The following is a 27,212-nucleotide window of genomic DNA, read 5'->3' on the forward strand; positions in this document are numbered from 1 at the left end:
CTATGAAGCGCCTTGAGGCGACCTTTGTTGTGATTTGGCGCTATACAAATAAAACTGAATTGAATTGAATTGAATACCTTGTTGTTTCACAGACAGACACACACATCACCCCTGCGCTTACTACAAAACTTACCTCTACTAATAGAAGTACCGTTTGAAATGTTTTACATCAAATTTGGTGGATGACCAAGAAATTATGTGATATCTGACTGATTCCCAAAGGGAAGGTTGCAGTTCATTTTTCTCACCATCGTCACTTCCTATTGGCACCAGCTAGTATTTACTGAATATCTGGCAATAAACGTTTTGGCTCATTCATCAGGTCTCAGTCTTATCTGAAAACTAAACAGCTGTTTATCGTAATCATGAAAATAACACTGAGATCAGTCTGACTGAACTCTGAAAATCACTGAGCGTTATTTCACAGAACCATAATTACATTAACTCAAACTGAACGACGCAGAGTTAATCAGTAGTATAAATATCATTAACTCCCAGACTAAGTGCGTATTTTGCTTGTTCCCGTTTCCATCAAAAATCTTTTGTAACACAACTAATTATCTTATCTCCCACCGCCCCTGAAGGCAGTCGCTTGTGGGGCTGTTGCCACGGTAACTGTCACATACTTAAACTAGCTAATGTGTGTTTTGGCTAAACGACAAGTTTTATTTGTACCTAAAGATGGCGTCAAGGAACATCGACCCTTTGTCGGTGGAGGAGCCATGGGAAGGCGGAGAAGAGGAGAGGGAGGAAAAGGGGAGAGGAGCAGGAGGAGAGTTGAGCTGGGAGTCTCAGGTAAACCGAAACGGTTAGCTCAGTGGCTAACGTTAGCGTGATGCGTTCACATGCATGTGAGGTTTGTGCAAAGTTAGTATCAGAATCCTGCATCCTGCCGCTTGGTCTGAAGCACTTCACTAGAATAAAGTTATTTTAGAGCGTCTGATCCCGACAGTCTGACTGAGATGGAGCAGACATATTTATTCTGTAACTTTCAGTAATTCTGAAACAGTTATTACAAAGTTCAGGTAATAGTAAAGCACTATTAGTATTCCTAGAATCTAAGTACAGGGCAATACTGAGGTCGCTGCTTTTATCTTTGATGTAATGACGTTTTTATCGAGCTTAAGATTTCATTTACAAAAAATAATGAGAGCTAATAGAAACATGGGCAGATTAGTGAACAGCCTCAAGGCGCCACTGGATCAACCAAATGAAGAGGGTTGATTTATTAAACACTTTAAAACAAAAGTAGGATTCACCAGCGTGAGCGTCATAATAAAGGGTCTGTAAATATTTTTAAAAAATCTGTGCTGTCACTGTGGAGTGTTATGCGCAGATTAATGTTGTAAGATGAGTCTGAAAACTCTATTTGTAAAAGTGACACTGATGGGCAGAAATGTCTGCATGTGTATTGCAAAACCAGATAAAATGGCTTATCTTGCACTGGCCTGCCTTTATTTCATGTTTGACACTGATGCCTCTAAGCTGGTCAGGAAAGTTTCAGATCCCTTAAAAATCATCTGGGGACATAAGAAAGACCTTCACGGGACAGTAAGACCCAGAAACCCCAACCTAAATGGCTCTTTCACACTTCAGACACCATGTTCGACACTGCGCTGATGCTTAACGTGCTGCTATAGCTTGCTGCAGGTGATAGGGCAGCCACGGGTCATTGAGTGAGTCAGAGGGGAGGGCCAAACATGCAAACTGGCTTTGAACCATTCCACCCTCATTTTAAACTAGGGAAATGCACCTCATCAACTCTATATTTTTATCTGCAGCACCAAATTTTACTGCAGCTTCTCTGTCTGGGTCTTGTGTGCGGTAAGATCCCACTTTCTCCTTCTGCTGCTCTTTCAGCTATTGCAAACCAAGCATTCATTTAAAAATGAAAAAACCTTAGACTTTGATCTCCTGTAGGCCAAAATATAATGCTATCTGAAGCTGGTCCATAATTATACTGGGCTTCCACTGCATGGATATTCTTTGTACAGTAAATGTCAGTCATCTGTCTTTCTCCTCAATGGTCCTCTGCTGGTTCGCTGTGTAACACGCGGCGCTGTGTCTGCAGGTCCCAGTGAAGGTGTTGCAAGCTCACCGCGATGCTGTGACCACAGCTCGAGTCTGCTGCGACAATCACTGTGTCCTGAGCTGCTCCTCAGACTGCACCGCTGTCCTCTGGGTAAGCTGCTGTCATGGACGGCAGTTTTTATGAGTTTACGTGTTTGTTTTGATTTTAGGGTTGGTCTTCACTCGAGTTAAACTCGAGTACAGTTAAATGATTGTCATGTTCACGAAAACAGTGTGAGACGATTTGAGCTTTGTGGCTGGAAGGAGCCATCAGAAGATGGTACACTGTGGTCATATAGGCATGGAAATAGTCAGCAACAACACTCGGGTATGCTGTGGACTAAATTATGTTTAAATGATGCTGAGTTGACACCAGAGGGCCCAAAGTGTGCCAAAGTGAACATAACTCTACACTCTTAAACTACCAGCAGCCTGAAATGAGGACACGAGGCAGGGTGGCTCAATCCCACCATCTCAATGTCCCAACAAGAAATACAAAAGATCACAAAGTTCCAGTTTTTTTATTGTCTTATTTTGGTGAGCATGTGTGAACTGTAGCCTCAGCTTCCTGTTCTTAGCGGACAGGCGTGGCTCCCCGTTTGGTCTTCTGCTGCTTTAACCCATCTTCTTCAAGGTTGTGTGCTGAGAGATGCTCTTCTGCAAACCCTGATTTGAACTTTAGCAGGTCGTCTCGACCGCGTCTACATACTGAAATGCGTCAGCTGCTGCCATGTGATTGGCTGATTGTTTTCGATATTTGCACTAACAAGCCATTGAACAGGTGTACCTAACATAGTGGCCAGTGAGTGTTCAAAGTCAAAAACACTTCCTCAAAGGATACAGCTGTGACGTGTTGATTACAGTCCTCTGGTAAGCCTCCTCTCCCCTCCGTCCTCCAGACTGGAAGACTTCCTTCAACATGACGTACTGAGGCTGATTTAAGGCAGGAGACATGAGAAAAGCCTCGTATTTGTTTCCTTCCTCTGTGTTTTTTGTGTCCACATTACAGGGAGTGCAGAATTATTAGGCAAGTTGTATTTTTGAGGAATAATTTTATTATTGAACAACAACCATGTTCTCAATGAACCCAAAAAACTCATTAATATCAAAGCTGAATGTTTTTTGAAGTAGCTTTGAGTTTGTTTTTAGTTTTAGCTATTTTAGGGGGATATCTGTGTGTGCAGGTGACTATTACTGTGCATAATTATTAGGCAACTTAACAAAAAACAAATATATACCCATTTCAATTATTTATTTTTACCAGTGAAACCAATATAACATCTCCACATTCACAAATATACATTTCTGACATTCAAAAACAAAACAAAAACAAATCAGCGACCAATATAGCCACCTTTCTTTGCAAGGACACTCAAAAGCCTGCCATCCATGGATTCTGTCAGTGTTTTGATCTGTTCACCATCAACATTGCGTGCAGCAGCAACCACAGCCTCCCAGACACTGTTCAGAGAGGTGTACTGTTTTCCCTCCTTGTAAATCTCACATTTGATGATGGACCACAGGTTCTCAATGGGGTTCAGATCAGGTGAACAAGGAGGCCATGTCATTAGTTTTTCTTCTTTTATACCCTTTCTTGCCAGCCACGCTGTGGAGTACTTGGACGCGTGTGATGGAGCATTGTCCTGCATGAAAATCATGTTTTTCTTGAAGGATGCAGACTTCTTCCTGTACCACTGCTTGAAGAAGGTGTCTTCCAGAAACTGGCAGTAGGACTGGGAGTTGAGCTTGATTCCATCCTCAACCCGAAAAGGCCCCACAAGCTCATCTTTGATGATACCAGCCCAAACCAGTACTCCACCTCCACCTTGCTGGCGTCTGAGTCGGACTGGAGCTCTCTGCCCTTTACCAATCCAGCCACGGGCCCATCCATCTGGCCCATCAAGACTCACTCTCATTTCATCAGTCCATAAAACCTTAGAAAAATCAGTCTTGAGATATTTCTTGGCCCAGTCTTGACGTTTCAGCTTGTGTGTCTTGTTCAGTGGTGGTCGTCTTTCAGCCTTTCTTACCTTGGCCATGTCTCTGAGTATTGCACACCTTGTGCTTTTGGGCACTCCAGTGATGTTGCAGCTCTGAAATATGGCCAAACTGGTGGCAAGTGGCATCTTGGCAGCTGCACGCTTGACTTTTCTCAGTTCATGGGCAGTTATTTTGCGCCTTGGTTTTTCCACACGCTTCTTGCGACCCTGTTGACTATTTTGAATGAAACGCTTGATTGTTCGATGATCACGCTTCAGAAGCTTTGCAATTTTAAGAGTGCTGCATCCCTCTGCAAGATATCTCACTATTTTTGACTTTTCTGAGCCTGTCAAGTCCTTCTTTTGACCCATTTTGCCAAAGGAAAGGAAGTTGCCTAATAATTATGCACACCTGATATAGGGTGTTGATGTCATTAGACCACACCCCTTCTCATTACAGAGATGCACATCACCTAATATGCTTAATTGGTAGTAGGCTTTCGAGCCTATACAGCTTGGAGTAAGACCACATGCATGAAGAGGATGATGTGGACAAAATACTCATTTGCCTAATAATTCTGCACTCCCTGTAGTCTGTAGAAACTCAGAATCTGTGTTTGACTGAACAGCCTCTCTGTAGATCAGTTTTCTGATTAACTCATTCCACAGAAATTTTAGGAATAAATCATCAGAAGGTTGTTCCATATTCACGCTTCCTGGTTGACCTCTGACCTGTGTAGGATGTGGAGAGCTGTCAGCCTCTGAGGACGTTTGATGGAGTTCACAGTAAAGCCATCACTGAGTGTGCTCTGATCCCACACAGCAACAGGTGGGTTCCACATTAGCTTTAAAGTCAGCTAGATTATTATCCTGCAGCAGAGAGGAGATGATTTCTCTTTTGAATTTTGCAAACATTATGTCCTTGAAGCCAAAATCTTTCCACCTCTATTCCGTTTGTCTTGGTTAAAGCTGAGTTGTTGGGTCTTTTCGAGCAAGGCAGAAGTGATTCGGTGTAAAAGAAAGGGTGACACGAACTTCTGCCGACATTTACAGAAGTAGCGTTAGAAGTTGGCGGTGTATAGGTCAACATTAAAACATTTTTTTTCAGTTATTTGTGCAGCTGGCCTTTCAGTAGATTACTGTGATGTCTGAATATTTGGAACAATGAGTTCACGTGAACTCCCCGTCACTGTGGAACTGTAAGCTCCACCAGCTGGTGAAGTTTCGCCGCTACCAAGACTGTAAAGTCAAGTAGACTTGTAAAGTTGACTTTCTGAGATTTGCAAATCAAAAAGTAGCCATTCTTCCCCTTTGCATAATCCCAGTGAGCAGCAAAAAACAATTTATATGATGATAAAGTCATTCAAATAAAATAAAAGCCCAGTCAACTATGAACCTGCAGGAACAGCACGCCACCAAGCACAGCACCAGGAAAAGGTTGTTGTTAAGAAAAGTTTTTCTTCATTTCTTTGAGGAAAAAACATCTTTGTGAATTAATTGATGACTTATTCATCGTCCATGGACCCGAAGGCTTCATGAAATCTCTCACGCTGATGACATAAACATGAAAAAACATAAAGTTCACAAAAAACAACAATGCAGAAACTTCTATGTAGTAACCTGAGCGCACCTGTGAGTGAAACGTTTGCTCTGTGTGTGTCAGGATGGTCACAGTGTCCTGGGATAAGAAGATGGTGGCCTGGGACCTCGAGACCGGACTCACTCTGGTAACGTCTGCTATCATTCTACTGGGGTTTCAAACCAGCAACCTTCCTGTGATTCACAGCACGCATTTCTCTGCGCTGGGTTCAGAGCACATGTTTTTGCTCTTTCACACACGTGGAATAAATTTGGTCTTTTTGCTTTTCTGAGTTTGACTCATTTTTTATGATCTTTGTCACAGTGGAAATCGAGGCAGCCCGGCCTGCTGACCTCCTGCAGCTCCTCGTCTGACGGCCGGCTGGTCGTTTGCGCTGTAAATCCTCAGAATGGCGTTTCCATCTGCGACGCCGCCAGCGGACAGATGCTGCACCACGTCAGCGGTAGGACAGGTCACACGTTGCCCGGTCGGCAATAATACTCCTGTGAGCGTCAGTGAGGGTGTGTTTGCTTTGCCCATCAGATCTTCACCGCTCCTTCATCACTCGATGTCGGTTCGACCCTCAGAGCCAGCGAGTGGCCACCGTCTCTGTAGACCGCAGCATCAAACTGTGGGACCTGCGGGCGCAGAAAACCACCGTGTCCATCGACAGGTGAAGAATTTCAGTGAACTGTAAATGCTCTGAGCTCCTCTCACGCTGTGTGGCTTTTGTCTTCAGTGTGAGATGGTACAAAATTATTCTGGGGCCAAAACACTCTGAAGTCTCAGATATTTATCAGATTCACAAAAGTTTGATGACAATTTTCAGACCCTCAGAGGAGCCCCTGTGCACTTGTTCTTGTTTACATTCTCGCAATCAGTAACCATGGAAACGTCGTCTCAGCCTGCTGCTTCACCAGCAACGGGCACTTCCTGTGCACAGCGTCGTGGGACAAGACGTTGAAGCTGTGGGACCTGCAGGCGGGGGGTTCCGATCTCACGGCGGGACGCCGCTGCAGGGAGGCCACGAAGGCAGCGTGAGTGCCTGCTGCCTCGCCGCTGCTGACGGTGAGACCTCTGAGCAAGGCACATTCCTGTTCAGGTGTCCGCTTCCTGTCTGCAGCTTCAGCTGACGTCCTCAGATTCTCCAGTAACATTTGTGCTGAACTATGAGCAAGAGGTGGAGTTTGATTTTTTTGAACACTTGCTAGATCCACGTATGGACAAAAGAGTTCTTTTAATATGTATTTTTAACTATTTAGTTATTTATGCATTAGGATGTTAGCTAATTTTTACGAATGAAAATGAACAAAGCTCATCGTGTCGTGTGCTGTAAGTATGTAAGTATTTTTTCTGCCCTCATTAAGAAGCAGACCTCTAAAGGATCAGAGGTCAGGTGGTTTAGACCTCTGGTGGTTGCACGGCTTAAGATTTGTAAGAAATGTCAGCACCTTAGAGTCCGTCATGCTGTTTACTATGTTTAGAAAGCAAGCACTGCTCACTGACGAGCTGATGTGTTTTTCTGCACGTACTGGAACATTCTCAGTTCTTCCTCGTAATGTTTGCCTAATAAAATCACTTCCTGTTGTGTTTCCTCAGCGGACCTCCTGGTGTCCGCCTCCTACGACAGGACTGTTGCTCTCTGGGATTTGTCGTCTCTCTGTCAGACTCTCGTGCTGAAGGTGATTAAACTCAGCTGTGTGAAGACATCCTGATGTTTCTGGTTGTGTTCTTTTAGACACTTAACTCCTGATTTTGCTTTTTTCCCCATCAGGGCCACAGTGACTGGGTGACAGATGTGTCAGTGAGTGCTGACAGGAAGTTGGTGGCTTCTTCCTCCAAGGTTCACAAGTATTTTGACTGACAGTTCCGGCCAGAAGTTTTTAGGAAGTTTTTGCTCCTTGAGCTTTTCTTTCTTTCTTTTTTTGTCCTGTCTTTCTCCCCTCACCCTCACCGTGCTCACCATCTCTGAGCCTGGGTCTGCTGGAGGTTTCTTCCTGTGAAAATTGAGTTTTTCCTTCCCACTGTCACCAAAGTGCTTGTTCACAGGGGGGTTTCTCTGTTTTATTGTAGGGCCTGGATCTTACAATATCATCGGTACCCTGGATGTTTAATCTGTTTTCTGATAATTCACCAGAGAAATTTTAAAAAATCATTTTATGGAAATTTGGAAAGCAAACAGTGTTTAGTCTCCTGGAAGACCTGCACCTCACCTAAGACATCCTGTAACCAGGTACAGGACAAACAGACGTAGCCAGGATGCCAAGGCTGATAGTCTCAACATCAGTACTGAGAAAAGGCAGCAAATCAACATAACACCACACAGGTCTGACTAATAGTGATGAACAGCTGGAACGTGCTGAAGGCTTCATTTATTTTGGCAGCCCAATCAGAGCAGATTTTGACGTCCACACGGATATTTAGCAGAGACGAACCAAAGCGCGTCATCTGAAAACAACACAGATCATGCAGAAGACTTTCTGATGCCGGCACATTTCACAGAAAGACGTCAGAACAAGAAGACAAAGGTCTTTGGTGTCTTCAGTGGGTGAAGACATCAAAGGGTGTGTTTGTTTTGTATCCTGAGCTGGTCAGGTGTAAGCAGCATCATGGGCCCAGGACGGGTGGAGTCAAAGTTCCTTCCTATCTATCACGATGAAGAAGACTAGCTGCAGGGTCACATCACCATGTGGGACTGATGGAAAGATCTCCCGTTCACCTGCATTTGGACACCAGGACCATCTTCAAGCTGTGATTCCTTCTGTGTCAGTAATTATATAACAGAGTCACATTTGAATCCTCGTGACTGCAGCTCATGGCTGCAAAATTCAGTGCAATTCAACCCTCTGTCAGGATCAGAGGATGCTCTCCGCTCAGTTTGTTGCTTCATTCCCTGTTCCCTTTTTTTTGGCTTAAGATGAAGGTGTTTATGGGGCACATATCATTTTTAAATATTGAGGGTTTTAAGGTTGAATTTGAAACTCTGTTAGACGACGACAACAATTTCACTGCGTCTGTCTCTGCAGGACGGGACTGTTCGACTGTGGGACATAGAGAACATGGAAGAAATCCCAGAGGTCATGAAGAAGAGGAACGCTCAGGGAGCGGGAATTCACATCCTCAAGGTCCGAGTCGTTCATGGATCCTGTGTCCTTATTTCTCTAACTGATTTAAATGTTTTAGACTCCCCACAGCTGCTGGTGGTCTGTGATGATGACACCGTGTTTGTTTGCAGTGTGAAGAGTGTGGAAAGCCGTTCCCATTGTCCAGACTGCTGACCTCAGAGCTGCTCACGCAGTGCGTCTTCTGTCGCCTCAAATCGCCACCCAGATACCGACCGCAGCCGCCACCACTTACATGACTTCCTGTGCGGGAGGAAATGTTGTACTAAGTTTTGCAAGGTCTATTTTTTAAACTGAAAATCTAATCTGATATTAAAATGATTTTGTGTATGAAACTCTGTAATCCTGGTTCTGATAATGCTGCTGTATAAATAAATGTGATGGCGCTTATGCATAAATTCTGTGAGAAGGATCTGGAGTCACACATCTGTCTGCTTCCCAGGTGTTTGGTGGCTCATATAAGCTTTACATCACTTCCACTTTCCCACGCTGCCAAGCTCATGAATCCAGTCTGAGGTGTTTCTGTGTGGACTTCATATGTTCTGCTGCGTCTGTGGGTCCTTCCCAGTCTAAAGTCATGCGTGTGATGATTCGAAGTTGCCCGTCTGTGTAAGCTCTCCAGGATGTACCCAGCTGACCCACGTAGGTGGTTACACAGCATATCAATAAAGAGAGATCATTAGAAGGAAGCAAGTATGATTTATTGAAGTACAGAATTCATTTTGAGATATTTGTCAGTTAGACTCTGATGGCATTGAATCCCGGCGGGGATGGGGATTAGTGCAGGGACGCCAGAGTCTAGACACTGGTGGTGGAGATGAAGATGGAGGCTTGAATGGAGGAGGTGGGTTGCACAAAGGCATCTGCAAGTGAAATGGCAGATGTGCACTGAGATTTAAAGTACGTGTAAAGGTTGATTGGCCTGAAACATGATTGGACCAGACCAGCGATGTCACAATCAGCTTGACAGCATGGGAAAGTGGAAGTGATGCGATGCGTAGATTAGCCACCAAACACCTGGGTGTGTCGAACTCACCTGAAGTGACGCCTGAAATGCGTCTTTGAATTTCAGTAACTTGTAGCTTTTTTAGATAAAAGCTGAGCGTAGTGGTTTATGATGTCATCGAGCTTTAGTTACATGCACACGCACGCACGCACGCACACACACACACACACACACACACTACAGGCTGTTATGTGAACAGTGACCTTTGTATTGCAGACGTCTGTTTTAAACTGGATGCTGGAGAAAAGGACACGACTGATTCAGATTTCATGCACAAACATACTTTATAACATTTGAAGCTATTCAGTCTTTAAGTTTCTACAGAAATCCGTCAGAGTCTGCGATGACGTCTGCAGTGAGGCGGAGCTGCTGCCAGTCTTCGCCGCATCATTCGTTTCTGAGCGCGACTCCTCTGCTGTGTTACAAAGCACCAAAGGTGAGGTCACATCAATGACTTGATTTGCCACAAAAATGTGATTTTAGTCGAGTCGTGTGTTTCATAATTTGCGTTCGACGAGTCTGTTTTCTTTGCACTTTTTTCCACGTAGAAACTTTTCCACCTTTGACAAGCAGAAAAACTTATTTAGACTTTTTTCTTCACATTTGTTTGATGCGCAAACTGAAAGTTTGCCTGCTGTCACAAAGTTGTAAACATGATATTAAACATCAGTGTGTTTTCACTTGTGCTAATAAATCATAAATGTAACACTTTGCGATCTCTCCTGGACTCTGTGAATTTCCTTTTTGCGGTACGCTGAATGTGTCCGGTAGATTTGATGCTGAGATCTCGCTCTGGAGCGAAGTGTTGGACGGACTGATGTCGCCTCCAGCAGAGCAGCTGCTGATCTTCCATCATGTGATCACAGAGGAGGTTTTTAATATGGCGATCCCATCACGTGGAGCATCCATGCTGCGTCAGAAGGTGCTCTGCAGCAGACAGTGGCAGCCGCAGCCGGCCGGACACTCGTCCTGCCGCCGAAACCAGTCCATCATGTGACTGGTGTGTCCTCCGTGGCCGCAGCTCAGGCAGAAGTTGGAGGAGCCGCGGACGGCGACGTGACAGATGGCGCACTGGAAGGTGAGGCGCTTGCAGACAGCGCACTGCGTCCCACGAGCCTGACTGCGGCAGTGACAGCAGTACACGCCAAACTCTGCAGAGAGACGACAGAAGAAGAGCGTCAGCAACACCTGCGGACACAGAGCGGCATCACCTGTGTGAGGTTTGTCTTCCCAAACTGAAAGACTTCTAATCAAGTCTCAGAGCTTTAAATACTTAGCTGTGTCTATTCTTTGTTTACTCTCTTCACATTCTTCTAATATTAAAGTTTTCATTTATAGAAAGAAACCTGAACATGTTTCTGATTGGTCAGATGCTGCAAACCCCGCCTCTTTCGTGTGTTAGCTAGATAAACCCTGGGTTTACTCTTTGTGTGACTCCTTAGCTTGAATGATGATGTTAGGGTAACTGAAGCTGGGTAACAGAGACATGCTGAATAGTGCACAGCTAAGTGAATTCGAGGTGCAGTGTAAGTTAGTTTAGTCACACGAGTTATTTCATCGTTCTAACACATCAGCGACTTCTTCCCCAGAAGACGCACCGATGCCTTTGTGAGGTTCGGGCGGGCAGGAGGCGAACTTGAGCACTTCGGCTCTCTTGTCTCGCAGACCCCAGCGGTACAAGATTTCACCGTAGCACTTCTTAAAGTCATCAAACTGCAGCGTGTTGGCCGGGTCCAGAAGCCTGCACAGGGAGAGGAAGTGACATCAGACTGACAGCTGGGCAGATATGTTCAGGCGCAGCTGGAGGCGGAGCTACGTCACCTCTTGTTCATCTCGTGCTGCTCTCGCTCACGTTCCCGCGGGTCTGTGTAGCCCTGGTTGACATAACGGTAGTCGTCGGGAGAGGATTCGCCCCACGGGTTGGCGTGCTCAGAGTCTCGACCTGGAAGTTAAACAAAAACAGGAGACCGTGTTGGCGGAGATGAATCCAAACATTCCCAGAGGCGCCGTGTGTGAGGAGCCGAGGAGCCTCACCTGAGTTCCAGGTGGTCGTGGTGATGGAGTCAGAGGTGCTGGAGCAGGAGCCCGAGGTGACGGAGCTGGACGTGTAGCTGGGCTGAGATAGCCAAACACACACATTACATCACTTCCTGTAGCTGATTTTACTGTAACGACCTAAACAAACCCTATGGAGTCTGCTGGTGTGGAACAGGTTCACTCAAACTAAGGTCAGGACGTCAAAGAGCTGAGTGGGCGCTTAAAGTTTTTATTTAAAAAATAAACTCTCATCCAAAACTAAAGCTAAAATAAATTCTTCTAAACAGGATTTCCCAAACCATCACAGTACCTTTGTCCATCTTTTATATACAGTAAACTCAGTTTAGCTCACTCTTTTCTAAACAGCAGCTCAGCTGTTTCCATTTCTGTCAATAAGCAGCCTTTAATCTGACTCACGTAACGAGCGTGGTGCGGGGGAAACACGGAGGACCGTGACGTATGGTGCCCGAATAGGGTGTAAGAGTCTGGAGGCGGAGCCTGAGCTTTGAACACGCTGCACAGCATGGCCAGAGTCTGAACGTCACTTATCTGACTGTAGTGATCCAAGCTGAAACACAGAGAATCAACATGTGAGTTTATTTATTTTGAATTCAACGTTTTTATTCTTTTTTATTCTGTGAAAACTAAATTTCCTCAGCTGCTCTGTCACCCAAACCAAGAGCTCAACATGGCACAGGCGTGGCAATCAGGAGCCTCGGCTTTACTCTCAGTAACTCACAGAGTCTCCAGCAGGTGGCGTCCAAACGGGTGTCTGGCCCAGGGAGTCTCCATGTCCGGGTCGGAGTCTGGGCTCAGGTCCTGATTGGTCGCTGCAGACGCCAGAGCCCAAACCTGCACAGAGAGGCGGGTTTAGAGGAGGCGGACAGCACCTCTGGTTCTACTTCAGTACTTTCTCCTCTCTTTATGTGGGGAACCCTTCAGTCACAAACTAAACTCAGTTTTAAGTTAACTCAGTTTGCTTCCCCGTGCTGTTATTTTGTTACCTCGTCTCTAAAACCTTCCTGGCTCATTTTGTTTAGTTTTTACTTCTGTAGCATCAACGAAAGCATTTAAAATCTGATTCAAATGTAAGTTAGTTATAAAAAGGATGGAAGCGCCAACCTTCGCCACGTCTCTGCGTCCGACAGCAAGCGCCGCTGCTGCGTTCTTCTGACAGGTTTCCTGGATGTCGTTCATGTTCAGGCTGAGGAGAGAAAACAAACCTGTAACGATCAGCGCGAAACACGACCGTGAAGAATGTATTTACATCACAACAGCCGTCATCTCGATGTTGTGAAGGCTTCTGGTGAGAGTGGGTAAATCCATCTTTGGTATACAGTCTATGCTTTGGCTGCTCACAGGCTCTGCTGGTTTAAAGTTGGTTTTGACCCTTAAAAAATGTCTGTGTAATAGTCGGGCGATCTAAACCTCTGACAGTAAATTCCTGCAAAGGCTCATTTGATTGATTGTTGATTAGTTAATCTGACATTTTCAATAAATAAAATAACAGATATAACTCAGAGATACAGTTTTCTATCATATGCAACTGAAAGGTATCAAATGCTCCTGTTTCAGAGGATTATTTTGGCGTTTACGCTCAGCTAAATCTGTTTAAATGAGTTTTCTGTGAATCAGCTGTGATGTGACTCGAGTGGGTGAGTGTTTGTTTTACAGCCTCGTGTCTCACATGTAGTTCTCTCCCAGAGTTTTGTGGACGGGCAGCAGGCAGGAGATCTCCTGGATGATGACTTTTCCGGCCAGTTTGATTGGACGGTTGCCGTAGTCCGTCCCCTCTCGCTTCGTCTTAAAGCGGCGGGATTTCTGACGGACAGAGAGAGACAGACAGACAGATAGCCAGCCGAGAAGACACAACAGAGCACCACCTGATTAAAAGTGGGCCGGAGGACAGGGTTCTTTAAGAGCCTGTTCACACTGCGAGACGCTGACTGACCAAAGACTCCGAGCTTTGATTTTTCAGAGCTTTTGAGATAAAGTGATTGTTTGTTTTTAAAGGTACTTTTTTAACTTTGTCCAGGGAGCTCTTCTACCAGATCTGGATGAGGGCATCAATAAGCTCCTGTCTGTAGCTCTGTTAGGCAGCGTCAGATACACCGATCCACAACGCCTACCAAAGTTCTCGGTGGGATTTATGTCTGAGGAACATGAGAGCCGGTCGATGGCATCACTGCCGTCATCACAGAGGATCTCTGGCCACATGAGGTCAGGCACCAGGAGGAAATCAGGGTGCACGGGACCATCATGAGGTCTGACAATTTCAACCAAAGTACCAAGTCATGATGTCTCAAGCAGCATAACGCATAATCATCAGACTCACTGCTCCGTGTGACGCTGATGTTTGCTCGTCTGCACCTGGAGGATTTCTAGAGCTCCGTGTGCTCATCAAACAAAGCAGCAGATACTGGTCCTACAGCCCTGTGCAGCTCTCCTCCACCAGGCGACCCGTCTCCTGGTAGCTCCTCCACACTCTTTGCTGGGAGACACAGCAAACCTGTGCTATCTGTTACCTACCAGGTACTATCTCATGCTACGAGCAGTGACGAGGATGGTTGTAAAAAGCTAAAGTAAAGAGAAATCGGTGAGGAGAGAGCGACAGTCTCATTGTGGTCTCGCCGGTGCACCTGTGGTCACTGTGATTTGAACCAAAGCAGGTCAAACGGATTCACAGTCGTATATTCTTCCTAACTGAAGTGTCCTCACTTTGTTATGCTGCGATACCCGAGTCCTCCTTTGACTGTTTTGGATCACAGGAGACTTCAGAGGGGAATTCTTACACACCAGACTGTCAGGAGATCTTTTGGTGACCTCTAAAAAAGTCAGAAAACCAGAATCGAACTCGGGCCCCTGCACTCATCTTTCAGCACCTGTGTCACCTGTGACCTACACCAGCGCCCTTTTTCCTCTCTTAAACCAGGAAGTGAAACTCTTGACATTAAAAATCTCACCTGGAAGGTCAAAGACAGGCCGGATTAACCCAACAACATTCTTCTACCACCACGAAGATAAAGTGATGTCATAAACTTCACCTCGGCAGTTTTCCGAGCCTTTCCCTCAAAGATCCGCAGAGATGCAGGCGGTGTGTGTTTATGTGTTCACTCTGTTATTGATAAGAAGGCGATTAGTGCTGATTGATTGATCTCCATTTGATTGTCGTCCTCGGCAGCTCGCAGTGTGAACACGGTTAGCTTCCAGTTTGGTGACACACGATTATGCGGCCAAATTATTTTCAATAATAAGTTACAGCTCTGCGCTGAGACTTACCTGGACGTGTTAAATGTTAGTGAACATTCAAAGCTTCACACTTTGATGAGCAGACAGGAAGTCGGGCAGCAGGGTTATTGTAGCACGTTACATGATTTAACTTCAGTTATGTGCTCAGAATTATCGGTCATGCTAACGCTGCAAATGAACCTAAAATCACTGCGCTACCTGAGTGAAGTTGCCCCACCTTCTTCAAATCTAACAAAATTGATGTGCAAAACACTTTTTTCAATTTTGTTTGATCTGAAGAAGGTGGGGGGGCAACTTCAATCACATTTCCAACCTTTGCTGTGAACCTTTGGAGTCGCTGCTCAGTACAAGAAGCAAGAGGAAGTCTGTCTTTTACTTTGAAATATAAAACAACTTAAATTCTTCGAGCACCAAAGCCATGCAGCATCCAATCCAAGTGCAGCAAAGTAACCCCAGCTGCTCAAACGCCACCGTTCCATCCTGATGTTAGCGCCTTTACATCAGCTTTGCCCAGAGAGCTTCTACCTCTGTGAGCCGCTGCTGAGGCCTGTGTCCAGAAACACATCTGCGTCCACGCCACAGTTTCACGGGTTCTTTCTTCACCCACGCTCCACCTCTGCACCGCCTTTATCAAACCCTCGCTGACAGACGAACAGCACTCTACTGCAAACTTACTAACTATGACAGACATGTTTTGTTTTGTTTTTATTTAGCACTTTTAAAATGTACAAAACACTTTTTTCAAACCTTTGAGTTCAAAACTTCTTCAGATTGTGACACTTGCAGTAAAATTCATTTCATTTTTTCACAGAGCGTAAATCATGACCATTTCAAAAACACACTTAAATACGGAACACATAATTTAAGGTTGTTAAGGAAGCAGAATCAGGATGTGTTAGTCGAGGCGGCTGCAGCCAATCAGTGACATGCAAAAAAACCAAAGTTAAACCCGAACGCTGAAGAAAAGCCCAGAGCGAAGAGAGGAGAGGACGGAGGCGGAGATCAGAAAACAGGGATGGGTGCTCGGATGGAGGAGCTCAATACCGGCCAATCGTGGAGGGTTTGGACAGACCAGCGGCGGGAGGCAGAGATTGGGAGCTTCGGATTGGAGGAGAGTAAGGAGGAGGATTGGCCCACAGCGGCACGGGGGAGGGGGGGCGGGTGATTGGCCGGAGAGAAACAGGAACACAGAAATAAAAAAACAAAACAAACAGAAACTGATCAGAGAGGACGGGACAGGAAACAGCAGCAGCGTTCAGCTCGACAGAGGCGAGCGGCGAGGGTTCTACTTCCTGTCAGGGTCCAGACTCAGGAGTGTTTCAGCCTTCACACCTCACTTACACAGGAGTGTGTTTGGCAACACTTTATAACACAGCCCGTGACTGAGGCCGTGATAGTTTTAAAAACTAATTCTTTTAGAAATGACAACATCAACATTCCCTTCCATATCGAAGCCTATCAGATGTCACGCCCTGATTCGTCACATGACCTTTTCCCAGAAGAAAACAAATACACAGGCTTTGACTGCCAGTGGTTAATTCAGCACGGATAAACAGCTGCCGCTAAGCTAGCCAGAGCTTCCACCAGTTCACTGCAAGCCCCGCGGCCCCCCGCTCAGCCCAAGCGCCAAAGATCTGTATGTTTATTTTAGCTCACTTAGCTTTTCAGCCATTTTTACACAAAGAAACAATTAAAAACACCAGTCGGATGTTATGGCTTACTGTTCAGCTGATAGCCACCAGCTTATTTTCCACTAATTAAGTTCTGAAGTGACCAGCACTGATTTTAATGGCCAACAGGGGGCGCTACTCTGGATGTAAAAAGACTTCAAAGCCATACAGACAACAGGAAACAGCCTTTGACTCCTCCGTGCTCTGATGATGATTTTATTGTCTGTAATACTGAGTAAAACATAAATTATTCATCAGGAGAGAGGATTACACAGGCCGTCAGCCAATCAGTGTGCACGGTGCGATCAATCACGAGCTCTTACCCAATCAGTGTGCGGTGTTCTTGGGTTGTCACTCAGATCCACCCGTCCTTCGTCAAACGCTCAGCTCGAGCCATCCAGAACAGGATTCACCAAACAACTGATGACATCACAGCGGGCGCGTCCATCTTTTATACGATGAACTCACCAATGTTCTTAATCGTGTGTGCAAAGCTGCACATGTGCAGTTTCACTTTTATAAGTGGTGCATATAAAAGGCTAAAGCAGGTCAGGTCTAAGAGGTCCTCTGGCAGAAACCCTGCTAGAAGCTGCTGCACAGTTAAACTCTGCAGGTCATGCGCCGACCGCCTATAAACAACAACGCCCAGCATACGGGAAAGGTCATGTGATATTTGTTTCCATGCACGTTAGCTCATTCTTTATTCTGGGCTCATCTAAAAGTGAACTCTTTTCTGGATCCCTAAGCTCAACATCTGCAACCTTAAAAATAAATCGGTATTTGATTTGTTGACTGTAGCAGCCAGAACAAAACCCCAGCTCAACCCAGAAGGCTCAACGTTAGAGGACTGGTATGATATTTCTGTAATGCAAACAATCCTCTATCTCAAAACAAACAACACATGTTCTGTTTTCTGTAATCAGCCTGCAGAGACAGGAATGCTGAGGTCACTGTAAACACATCAAAGCAGTGACAGCTGTGAAACTAACGGTGCTGAGACCGTTTTCAGAGTGGACGAATCCCGAATCTTAACACAGTTTTATGACTGAGATCCGGAGAGATTCCCAGGAAAACTAGAGGCTAAACTAAAGGAACCTGTGTGTGTGTGTGTGAGTGTGTGTGTGTGTGTGTGTGTGTGAGTGTGAGTGAGAGAGAGTGTCTCACCCGTTCTTTGTAGTAGAAGGAGGAGATGGAGACGGTGTCTTTATCCGAGCGAGTCGGGCTGCCGCTGTAAAGCCGCAGAGTGCTCTGAGACTCTGAACGCATCTTCATCGGAGTCAGGACCCCGCTGTGATAGGCCGACAGAGCAGACAGGGACCTGAACACACACACACACACACACACACACACACACACACACACACACACACACACACACACACACACACACACAGGTTCGTGTACTTTATCCGAGCTCCATCAAACAGAACCGCAACAGTTTATATACCACAGCTAGCATCCGCAGAACCCGCCGCTGTCAGTGTGTGGATGTTTCATTATCAGACTGATACAACGTAACAAAACACATAAATTTAAAAGGAAAATGTTTGGGTTATGTTAATTTAATGCACTTTTCCTTAATACATCATAAATACCTGGATAAAAACCAAACTGAGCACATCCATGTCGGGTAAAAATCAAAAGTCACTGCTCAAAGCCTTCAGGATTAGAGGTGCAGGGACACTTTAAAGTTTGTCTCCATCTTTAGAACAAAACCTGAACACATCGCCATGAAAACAGGCGCTTACACAGGAGGAGATCTGACACCACTTTACACAAAGAATTTTCAAGATAAGTTGTAAACTTTGCGTCATCTGTTTCCTACAAATCTGATGTTTGTTTGTAAAATTTAAAGAAACTTTGACATGATGGTAAAAAAAAGGTGTGGTATCTTACCTGGGAGTGGGCTCTGTGGGCGGGACAGAGCGGTGCATTGTTGTCGGTCGGGTGAAGTAAACGAGACAGCCGGTGCCACAAAAGCGAGCTCCGGATGTCCGAGGAAACGGGATGTTGGCGTCCTGGAAGAAAGCAGAAATCTCCTGTGACTCCTGTGAGAGCGTCAGGCAGAAACGTCCTCCTCAAGGATTTATCAGAAGAGTTCAAACCCTTCAGCTGTCACATGGAGAGGACAACGTACCTGATCTATGCAGAAGAAAACTATCCTGCACAGAGTAGGTCCTACCTGATGCAGGTGTTACCTGATAGGAGCCGTAGGTGTTGGTGACTCGAGGAAACGCCTGCAGGGACGGAGTGACGGGGTTGGATAGGACGAAGGGGCCGGAGGCCGGACTGTCCTCCTGCGTCTGAGACAGGAAACAGACAGAGCAGTGATTGGCTGAAATTTTGTTACAGTCACATGACTGTTTTCATATACCAACATAGACTTATGTAAAAAATAAACAAAAACAAAACTAATTTGTACATAAAATTCAACAGAATATCCCTTATCCTTCTCAGTGTCACGAGGGGCAGCTGGAATCTATCCCAGCTACCGCAGGGCGAGAGGCGGGGTAAAACCCGGACAGGTCGCCAGCCTGACGCAGGGCTAACATAGAGACAGACAACCATTCACATCACAGTCACACCTACAATCAATTCAGATTCACCAATTAACCAATCCCACTAACTGTAAGTCTTTGGACTGTGGGAGGAAGCCGGAGTACCAGAGAGAACCCACGCACACACAGGGAGACCCCGGAGTCAAACTAAGGACCTTCTTGCTGTGAGGCAACAGTGCTAACCACCGCATCGCCCTCACCAGAATACAGCAAACAAAGTGTCCCCACAAAACAGAGCCTACACCTGTGACTGGTTTATGCCTCCAACTAGGAGGCACAAACCAGAGCGAGGCAGGTGGTGGTGGAGCAGTGCCCCCAGGTGTGGACCATTTAAAGGTTCTGGTGTTGCTGGTGGAGGACTTCAGGGCGCAGTTTTAGACACAGACACGTGACGTTATTCTCACCATATCAGACTCCAGGCAGGAAACGAGCTGTCGGACGCACGGCTCCAGGCAGTTCTGGTTCCTCTTCACCTTCTGCAGAGACGTGTCTCTGAGGATCTGAGCACAGGGAGACGCCTCAAACACAGACCTCACTGTCCTACAGCTTCAATCTTCAATCACAGTCAGTTTGATTTAAAAAATACAGAAGAAATCAGAGTGTGAGCTGTGTGCAGCCTCCAGCATACACAGGTCTGGTTTACTGACAGTCTGCTGTGATGCGTTTGGGTACCTTCTGGATCTTGGTCTTCATGGCAGAGGGGATGGTCGTCGGGGAGACGAACTGGAAGGTGGGCGCGGCGTTGTTTGGATACTGAGCCGGAAACTTTACCACCAGGTGAACCTGATGGCTCCCGAAATGAGCCGACACCACGCAGCTGTGGTTCAACGCGTCCATCTGCACAGAACAAACATCACCAATCAGTCTGATTTCAATGATCGTCCATCAGTGAGCTCAGCGTTGTGTTTAAAGTCACCACATTAAATCCAAACACCTGGTGTAAAGTAAGTAAACTCAGGAGCACTGCTCGCCCTCCTTTGAAACTTTTCCTCACTATCATCGGGCACCAGCTCACCTCCACGTTGACGTTTCTAATCTGCAGGTTGACCAGAGAGAACTCCTGCTGCAGAGTCTGAGCGAGACCCGAACCTGCCGCCGAGTCCTGAAGACCTCCAGCAGACAGAGAGCTGTCCTGATCTGAGAGATGCATACAGGAAGGTCAGAGGTCAGACTCAGACTGGACCTGGATCAATGTTACACCTGTTTATAGTCAGAGTTTTCTAATATCCTCTGCTGCAGCCTTGCGTGTTCCTCTGAAACATTTCTTTTTGCATGCTTTCATATACTTTCACATAGAGACGTGGCCCACAGAGAACCATGTCCCGTCTGTGTTAGCAGTCAGTTAGTATGCTGTTCCCTCCAGGGTCAAAAAAAATCTTTTTCAGACTTTATTTAGAGTCAGTGAAACGTGTGAAGTCAGCTGGTTGTCTCACCCTGCAGGCTCTCCGAGGCGGGGCCCCCGCTCTGCTGGCCCTCCGACTCCTGAGACGACAGAGGCTTCTCCGACTCCGTGGTGAGGGACATCCCATCCATCAGGTCCTCCTGCACGTCACTGACACACAGCTACACAACAAAAAAACAGCACAAATATCAGCCAATCAAGTCTATGTGTGAGCTCGTCCTCATGACGCCGCGTGCTGACCTTCTGCAGCTGAGGATCCACCCTCCATATCCTCAGAGTCTGATCTCTGGACCAGGTGACCAGCTGGTAGTCCTTGGAGCCTGCACAGGAAACACCGACACAGCGTCACCGAAGAGGAGAGAAAACAGCCACAAACCTCCGCTCTGCTTTTCCACATCTCCGCGGCGAGTTTCACCTTCTTTTTGCGGCCGCCACTGGAACTCCAGCACCACGTCGTCGTGTCCCACGAAGGCGTGGACGGGGCTGTTGAGGTCGAGCGTGCTCCACAGTAAAAGGCTGTTCTCCCTCCTCAGCTGAGGAACCATCACCGTGACCAGACCATTGGAGAACGGCTGACAAGGCAAAAACACACTGAGCTGCTTTTTCCTCAGTTTTATAACTGAATGCAAATCCAGCGAGTCTGCATGTGACTGAAGGCTTCACAGCAAACTGCACAAATCCAGATTTGACCGTGGTTATAACCTGCTCGGGGCAGTTACTGAGGCGCTGCGCTTGTTAGCAGGGTGCTAAAAGTTCGCTTGGATCTGAGTGATGTAAATTTCCTCAGCACGCGAAGGCGCCGTGCCCCCCAATTTGTTGTGATCTGATGCTAAGGCAGCAGAAACTGTGACCCCAGGCGAACCAGGAAATATAAGCTGTCTGTGCATTTCCACATGAGCAGCACCCTGCTGGAGGGTGGAGGCCATGACATCATCATAAAAGTGGACACAGATCAGAGGATCTGAGAGTTTTTCCCCTCACACACGTCTACACATCCTGAAGTATTTTTAGAACCAGAGTGGCGCCCCCTGCTGACCATTAACATGAATGCAGGGTTAAGGCACTTCCATGTTTGCTTCACCTCTCAGACCCTAAAGCTTCATCCTTTTTATCCCACTACAGAAGCACAAACACGAGGCCCATCCCTGCTGTTGATCTGTGTTACTAAGGCTACGTTCACACTGCAGGCGAAAGCGCATCAAATCCGACTTTCTGACCCTATGCGACCCGTATCCGATCATGGTATGACAGTGTGAACGGCACAAATCCGATATTTTCAAATCCGATCTGGGTCACTTTCGTATGTGGTACTGAATCCGATATATATCTGATGTTTTAGAAAGCGACTGCTGTTTGAACGGTCATGTCGCATTAAATCCGTCTTTTACGTCACTGACACAAGACAGACGCCAATTATCAGCGCCGGAGAAGCGCCCGATAGGACATCGCGAACGCTTCCTGGCCATCCAGTGTAGATGTCAGTGAAACTGTTGGGAAGACAATGTGAACATTTTATTTTTACTGTATTTTCTGCAGATTCTGACAGAAATCTGCAGCTATCCTTTGAAGCACCGCTCCACTAAAACAGCAATAAGGATCATTATTAGGTTATTTACATTATTATGTAAATAACAAAATAACTTAAAGCAAAAATTGGGAAACGTAAAGTCCGAAGTCTTTATATTAAGGGCCATCAGTCAAACAATATTGTTTGCTCTGGGTCTAAACAGAGCGAGTTGTGTGTGACGTCTTCTTTTGCGCATGCGGGCCGCTTTGAGCGTTCACACTAGAGCGCGTTTGCTGTCGCATTTTATTTGTAGTGTGAACAAGCAGACAAAAAAATCGGATTTGATCAAAAAATCGGAATTTAGCATTAAGACCTGCAGTGTGAACGTAGCCTAAGGTCTGAGTCCCACACTCACCGTGTACCTGGCCTTCCACACCGGGACCTGACACGATAGGATGTTCAGGTACTTCCTGGGCTGCCGGTAATCCCAAAACTGCACAAAACAGGAAAAGTTTTTGTTTCAGATGTTTTTCTGCTCATGTGCATTTAAAGAATTATTTAAACATGTCTGCGGTGGTTTTGTGTCTCTTTTTGGTGATTTGGGATCTTTCTGTGGTGGTTTTTTCATCCCTCTGTTTTGTTTAGGCCGATCATCTGGTTGGTTTTGCTTTTTCTGCCTCATGAGCCTGTCAGTAACACAATACTCTACCTGAGAGCTTTGAGTGCTCAGGTAGAATAGCGGTCACACTAACAGACGCGGCTCTGAATTCTGTTTTTCCAGCTAGGACGTGTGTGTGACAGAAACGTGAATCTGCTGTTTCTCGAGTGTTTCACATGCTTATTTGTGGCCTCTGGGTTTTCTCTGCTCTCACCCTCACTGAGTTGTCCTGGCTGGACGTGGCGAAGATGAACTCGCTGTCCGGATGCCAGTCGAGGCCGTGGATCTTGGACAGGTGAGCGGCCACGTATTCTGCCGCCGTGTTCGGCTTCTGCTCAGAGGAAACACACACCGTGAGACGACAGAGTGCGTTCACATGCACACGTCAGCCTGAAGCCAGTGAGTCAGGACGGGAGTGCTCACCCTTTTGTCCCAGATCCGAACGTCACCGTCGTGACTGGACGCCAGCAGATTCTGGTTCTTCTTGTTCCACTTCACCTGAGACGCCCCAGCTGGCAGGAGCGAGAACTAGTATGTAGTTAGAGAGTTAACCAAGCAAAGTTCATCCATCACTACAGCTGACTTTAACATTCAGTTGCTTTTTTTCCCACATGATATTGCACTTAAGAACAGTTATGGTGCATTCAAAGACACTCAGACATCTGGATGTCTCAAGTTTGCTGTCGTTCATCCAAAAGACAAAAAAAAGAAAGAGAGAGAGAAACAAAACAAAAGTAATAAAAATGTGTTTTCTGATTGGATTAAACTCAGTTAAACCAGCCTCTGCTCACAGCTGCATCAGCACATGACAATAATAACCAATGAAAGGCCGGAGATCAGTAAGAACAGCCGGTTGGTACAAAAGCACCAAAATGTAACAACAAAATGTAACAACAAAATGTGACAACTTAGTGATTAGTTTTTAATTACAAATGCTATCAGGATTGCATTATAGTATTATGTATTGCTCCTAGTGGTGGGGAGGTTGGTATACTCCTACTTTATCATTCCAATGTAAAACCTCTAAAATACTTCAGACGTTGTTACTGTTTAAAATCATGTATGGTATAATGTCATGTAAGACTGTTCGGTGTGACTACCTTGGCTCGCAGTTTGTAAATGTTATCAGTCATTATGAACTGATATAAAAATGATATTTTCAAGGATCAGCACCGCCTCAGAAGTTGACGTGAAATCCTTCCAATATAAATGATAATAAAGCTGAGATGTTTTGCTGATGCAAAACTGAAAATGTTGGAGAACAGGCAGTGAGGATGGTAAAGAGAAAAACACGAATGAATTAATGAGCAAACAAAAACCTTGTTTGGTGTTTACATCGGTAAAGCCTGCGCTCTCTGCTGTGCCCTCTAGCTTGATCCTAATTATTTACCAGAGGTCATATCAGTATTTGTCCCACGCTTCACCAAGCTGACAGTGACGAGAACAGCCTTTAACCAGAAGACAAACATTTTTCAGCCCTCCCATTTCAAGCACCGTGTAAACAGGCTGAATACACCGTAAACAGCTTAAAAAGCCCGACTCCATCAGGAGATCAGGCTTTTGTGGACGTGTCCCCTTATAGCACATAAACCAGCCTAACTCTGACTGACTGTGAGGAGGTCAGTTAAACTCAAACTGAATGTGACAGCTGTGTGAGGTTCATGTGGACACTGATGGAGGACTTTGGAAACAGTCCGGCCCTTTAAATACTCACCGACCGCGGACAGCGCCAGCGTGGGTTTCCGAGTGTCTCTGTAGAGACAAAGAATCCAAAAATCACTCAGAAACACTGTCGGGATTTTTCAGACGATCACCACCTTCCTGTGAGCTCTTAGTCTAACTGATGATGTCAGGCTAAGAGAAGCCAGATAACAGCGAGATATCCTGGGTTTGTTAAACCAGCTTCGTAGTCCAGGTGACGAATCAGGATAAAGATAATAAGGATATAATTTTACCAGCGAACGTCGTCGTAATCACACCTGTTATATCAGGTTACATGATGTTAAAGTGGGAACGTGTGAATATTTTGTCTTAGACAGATAATAATAAATAATAAACATGATACTGGAAGGTCTTCCTTTGCTCTGACCTGGTGTCCCAGATGTAGATGTAGGTGTCCACGGAGCTGGTGACCAGGAACTCGGGTTCAAACCAGGACCAGTCCAGATCGCTGCGGACACGAACACATCAGTGAGGCTGCGTTTACCCACTGATGGGTGCGTTTGATTTGATCTGCTGTTACCTGATGACCCGGGTGTGCCCCTGCAGGGAGGTGTGAGCTTCCCCGCAGCCGTCCCTCCACGAGTACAGATCCACCCGCTGGTTACTCTGAGGACAACACGCACACACAGAAATACACAAACCCTCCACTTTCTTTACCTACACGACATTATTTCTGTTGCGATGATTTTATGATGAATTATTCTGGAGGTTTCACTCACAGAGGCGGCGAAGACGTGGGCCTCTGATCTGTGCGGGTTCCACTGGACCGTCCCCACGTCCCACTTACTCTGTCGCCCAATTTTCCGCGACGGTTCAGACGGCGACTCCAGGTTCACCAGGTACAGGAAGCGACGCCTGCGGCACGATTACGACGACAGAAGGTAAAATCATGTGAATTTAAAATCTTCAATCACAATAAAGATTTTTTTGTTTGTTTTTTAAAAATTACAAAAATATGCTGCAGGAGAAATGAAGCATTTGTCACTGGCGGGGTAACATTGGACGATATCTTTACTTTGCTTTAAAGTTTTTTAAATGAAAGAAACAGGAACAACAGAAAAATATTATTTATTATTATCTTGTATCTCGTAATCTTAGATCATTTAAAATTAAATCTTTTATAACAGCTGACTTTGTCTCAGCATTAACTTCTTATTAATAATAATTTTTCATTATAATTAATATTTGATTTTTGTAATTCTAACACAGGTTTTCCACATTTCTGACGCTTTAACCAAAGTTTGACTTTCTTGAAATTCTAAATAATGACATAAAAAAAAATTCACAGCTGCAAATTTCAATTTTTTCAGGTCATAAATCATAATAAAGTAGTTTTTTTATATAAATATAGGCCATTTTCACTTTTTATCTTTATTAACTTGTCAATAATATAAGTATCCCGTCATTCTGATACTTACATATTATTAATATATTAATACTACACTTATGTTCCTTCCCTCAAACATTTATTCTAGCTCAGCGGACAGAGCTGCTCTGAAACTGAATAATCAACTGAATAATGAATAATTACGAGCTTCTGATGTGACATTAAACACATTTCATCATTTGCTGTTTGAGGAAAAGGACTGTGGCGCCTTCGGGTGACCCAAACTTACCCGGACAGCACTGCGTGGGAGCCCAGGCAGTCCACGGACATGGCGGTGGCCTGAAAACACGAGACAAAAGCAGCAGTGACAGTTTTTTAGTGTAGCTAACGTCATGTAATTTTCACTGTGTCTATTTTACTGACAATCAAAATTCAAACACAATTAAAATCATCGAACTTCAGTTCAGAGAGATTTCCTCTCAGGCAGAGCAGATGTGCTGTTTCCTGTGTTAAATGTGAGATTAAAGAGAAGTCAGTAACCTTTGCTGCTGACACAACGAAGCTTTGAAGCTTTCAGGTGATTTTAAATTACCCGATGTGATCATTTATTATCAACTTCGTATCAGGTTCCGCCGATTCACAAAAAATGTATCGTTTCTGTTTATTTTACTTTTACATATACAGATACTCAAAAATCATCAAAACTATGAGGAGTCTGCGCTTTAAAAGTGACCAGAACAACTATTCAATCACCCGAATTGTTACTGATTAACTTCCTGATTGGCTGATTAATCACTCAGGCTGTGATTAACTTAATTTTCATTCTAACTGATCCACATTCATTAATGTGGAGTTACTGTTTGTTTGTTGGATTGTATATATTTTTTGGCGAGTAATTCATTATTAAATTTAAAATCCTCCACACATTCGGTGCCACATACACAACTCCAACGATTAATCGATTAACAACATTGAACTGGATTGAGCTACAAACAAACACTAAGAAGAAGTCCGGGTGATTAAACCTGGACTGAGCTGCAGTTTTCTCTTTTACGAGACTTTAAACGCTCCTTGACCTGCGCGCGCAGGCGCTTCGTACAAGCATGAAATTAAAAACATAAAAATAAATACAACTTTAAAAAAGAAAAACTTACCTGGGCGTCCCGAAACTCCACCACAACATTCTCACTGCTCCAGCGGGCCGCCATCTTTCTCCGTCTCCTACCGTCAACAAACACCACGTGACGCTAAAGTGACTTAACGCTGCGTTCAGGACAGTGGGAACAACAAACGCCGTTGAATAAGTAATAAAAGACTGTTCTTCAG

At 45.3% G+C, this 27,212-nt stretch overlaps 2 protein-coding genes across 6 annotated transcripts; one reads left to right on the top strand and one right to left on the bottom strand.

The window, feature by feature from the left end:
- The first annotated feature begins 295 nt into the window (after positions 1 to 295).
- LOC102081421 (WD repeat-containing protein 88) lies at positions 296 to 10,381 on the top strand. 2 transcript variants are annotated; one of them, XM_019361417.2, is made up of 12 exons: positions 296 to 795; positions 2,072 to 2,182; positions 4,790 to 4,878; positions 5,713 to 5,776; positions 5,953 to 6,091; positions 6,172 to 6,301; positions 6,533 to 6,696; positions 7,228 to 7,310; positions 7,403 to 7,471; positions 8,655 to 8,753; positions 8,864 to 9,029; positions 9,193 to 10,381. In XM_019361417.2, the coding sequence occupies exons 1-11, from the start codon at positions 682 to 684 to the stop codon at positions 8,987 to 8,989; spliced, it is 1,188 nt and encodes a 395-aa protein (XP_019216962.1). In that variant the 5' UTR covers positions 296 to 681; the 3' UTR covers positions 8,990 to 9,029; positions 9,193 to 10,381. The 2 variants fall into 2 exon arrangements, with proteins under 2 accessions (XP_019216962.1, XP_025764145.1); XM_025908360.1 differs by lacking the exon at positions 9,193 to 10,381 and having other exon boundaries at positions 296 to 611; positions 682 to 795; positions 8,864 to 9,178.
- wdr59 (WD repeat domain 59) lies at positions 10,022 to 27,167 on the bottom strand. 4 transcript variants are annotated; one of them, XM_005447777.4, is made up of 27 exons: positions 27,041 to 27,166; positions 26,176 to 26,225; positions 25,279 to 25,414; positions 25,080 to 25,165; positions 24,927 to 25,007; positions 24,552 to 24,589; positions 23,261 to 23,349; positions 23,052 to 23,168; positions 22,595 to 22,672; positions 21,088 to 21,244; positions 20,913 to 20,992; positions 20,704 to 20,833; positions 20,286 to 20,407; positions 19,943 to 20,107; positions 19,675 to 19,770; positions 18,911 to 19,015; positions 18,609 to 18,730; positions 17,877 to 18,030; positions 16,087 to 16,140; positions 13,481 to 13,614; positions 12,916 to 12,997; positions 12,533 to 12,645; positions 12,211 to 12,361; positions 11,791 to 11,872; positions 11,578 to 11,698; positions 11,355 to 11,497; positions 10,022 to 10,907 (listed from the first exon to the last, which is right to left on the bottom strand). In XM_005447777.4, the coding sequence occupies exons 1-27, from the start codon at positions 27,092 to 27,094 to the stop codon at positions 10,672 to 10,674; spliced, it is 2,976 nt and encodes a 991-aa protein (XP_005447834.1). In that variant the 5' UTR covers positions 27,095 to 27,166; the 3' UTR covers positions 10,022 to 10,671. The 4 variants fall into 4 exon arrangements, 3 of the variants coding, with proteins under 3 accessions (XP_005447834.1, XP_003437789.1, XP_019216955.1); XM_003437741.5 differs by lacking the exon at positions 16,087 to 16,140; XR_003220624.1 differs by lacking the exons at positions 10,022 to 10,907; positions 11,355 to 11,497; positions 11,578 to 11,698; ... (4 more) ...; positions 13,481 to 13,614; positions 16,087 to 16,140 and adding exons at positions 16,336 to 16,943; positions 17,036 to 17,132 and having other exon boundaries at positions 27,041 to 27,167.
- Positions 27,168 to 27,212: the final 45 nt, after the last annotated feature.

Source organism: Oreochromis niloticus, linkage group LG1 (genome assembly GCF_001858045.2).
Source record: "Oreochromis niloticus isolate F11D_XX linkage group LG1, O_niloticus_UMD_NMBU, whole genome shotgun sequence".
Lineage (NCBI taxonomy): Eukaryota > Metazoa > Chordata > Actinopteri > Cichliformes > Cichlidae > Oreochromis > Oreochromis niloticus.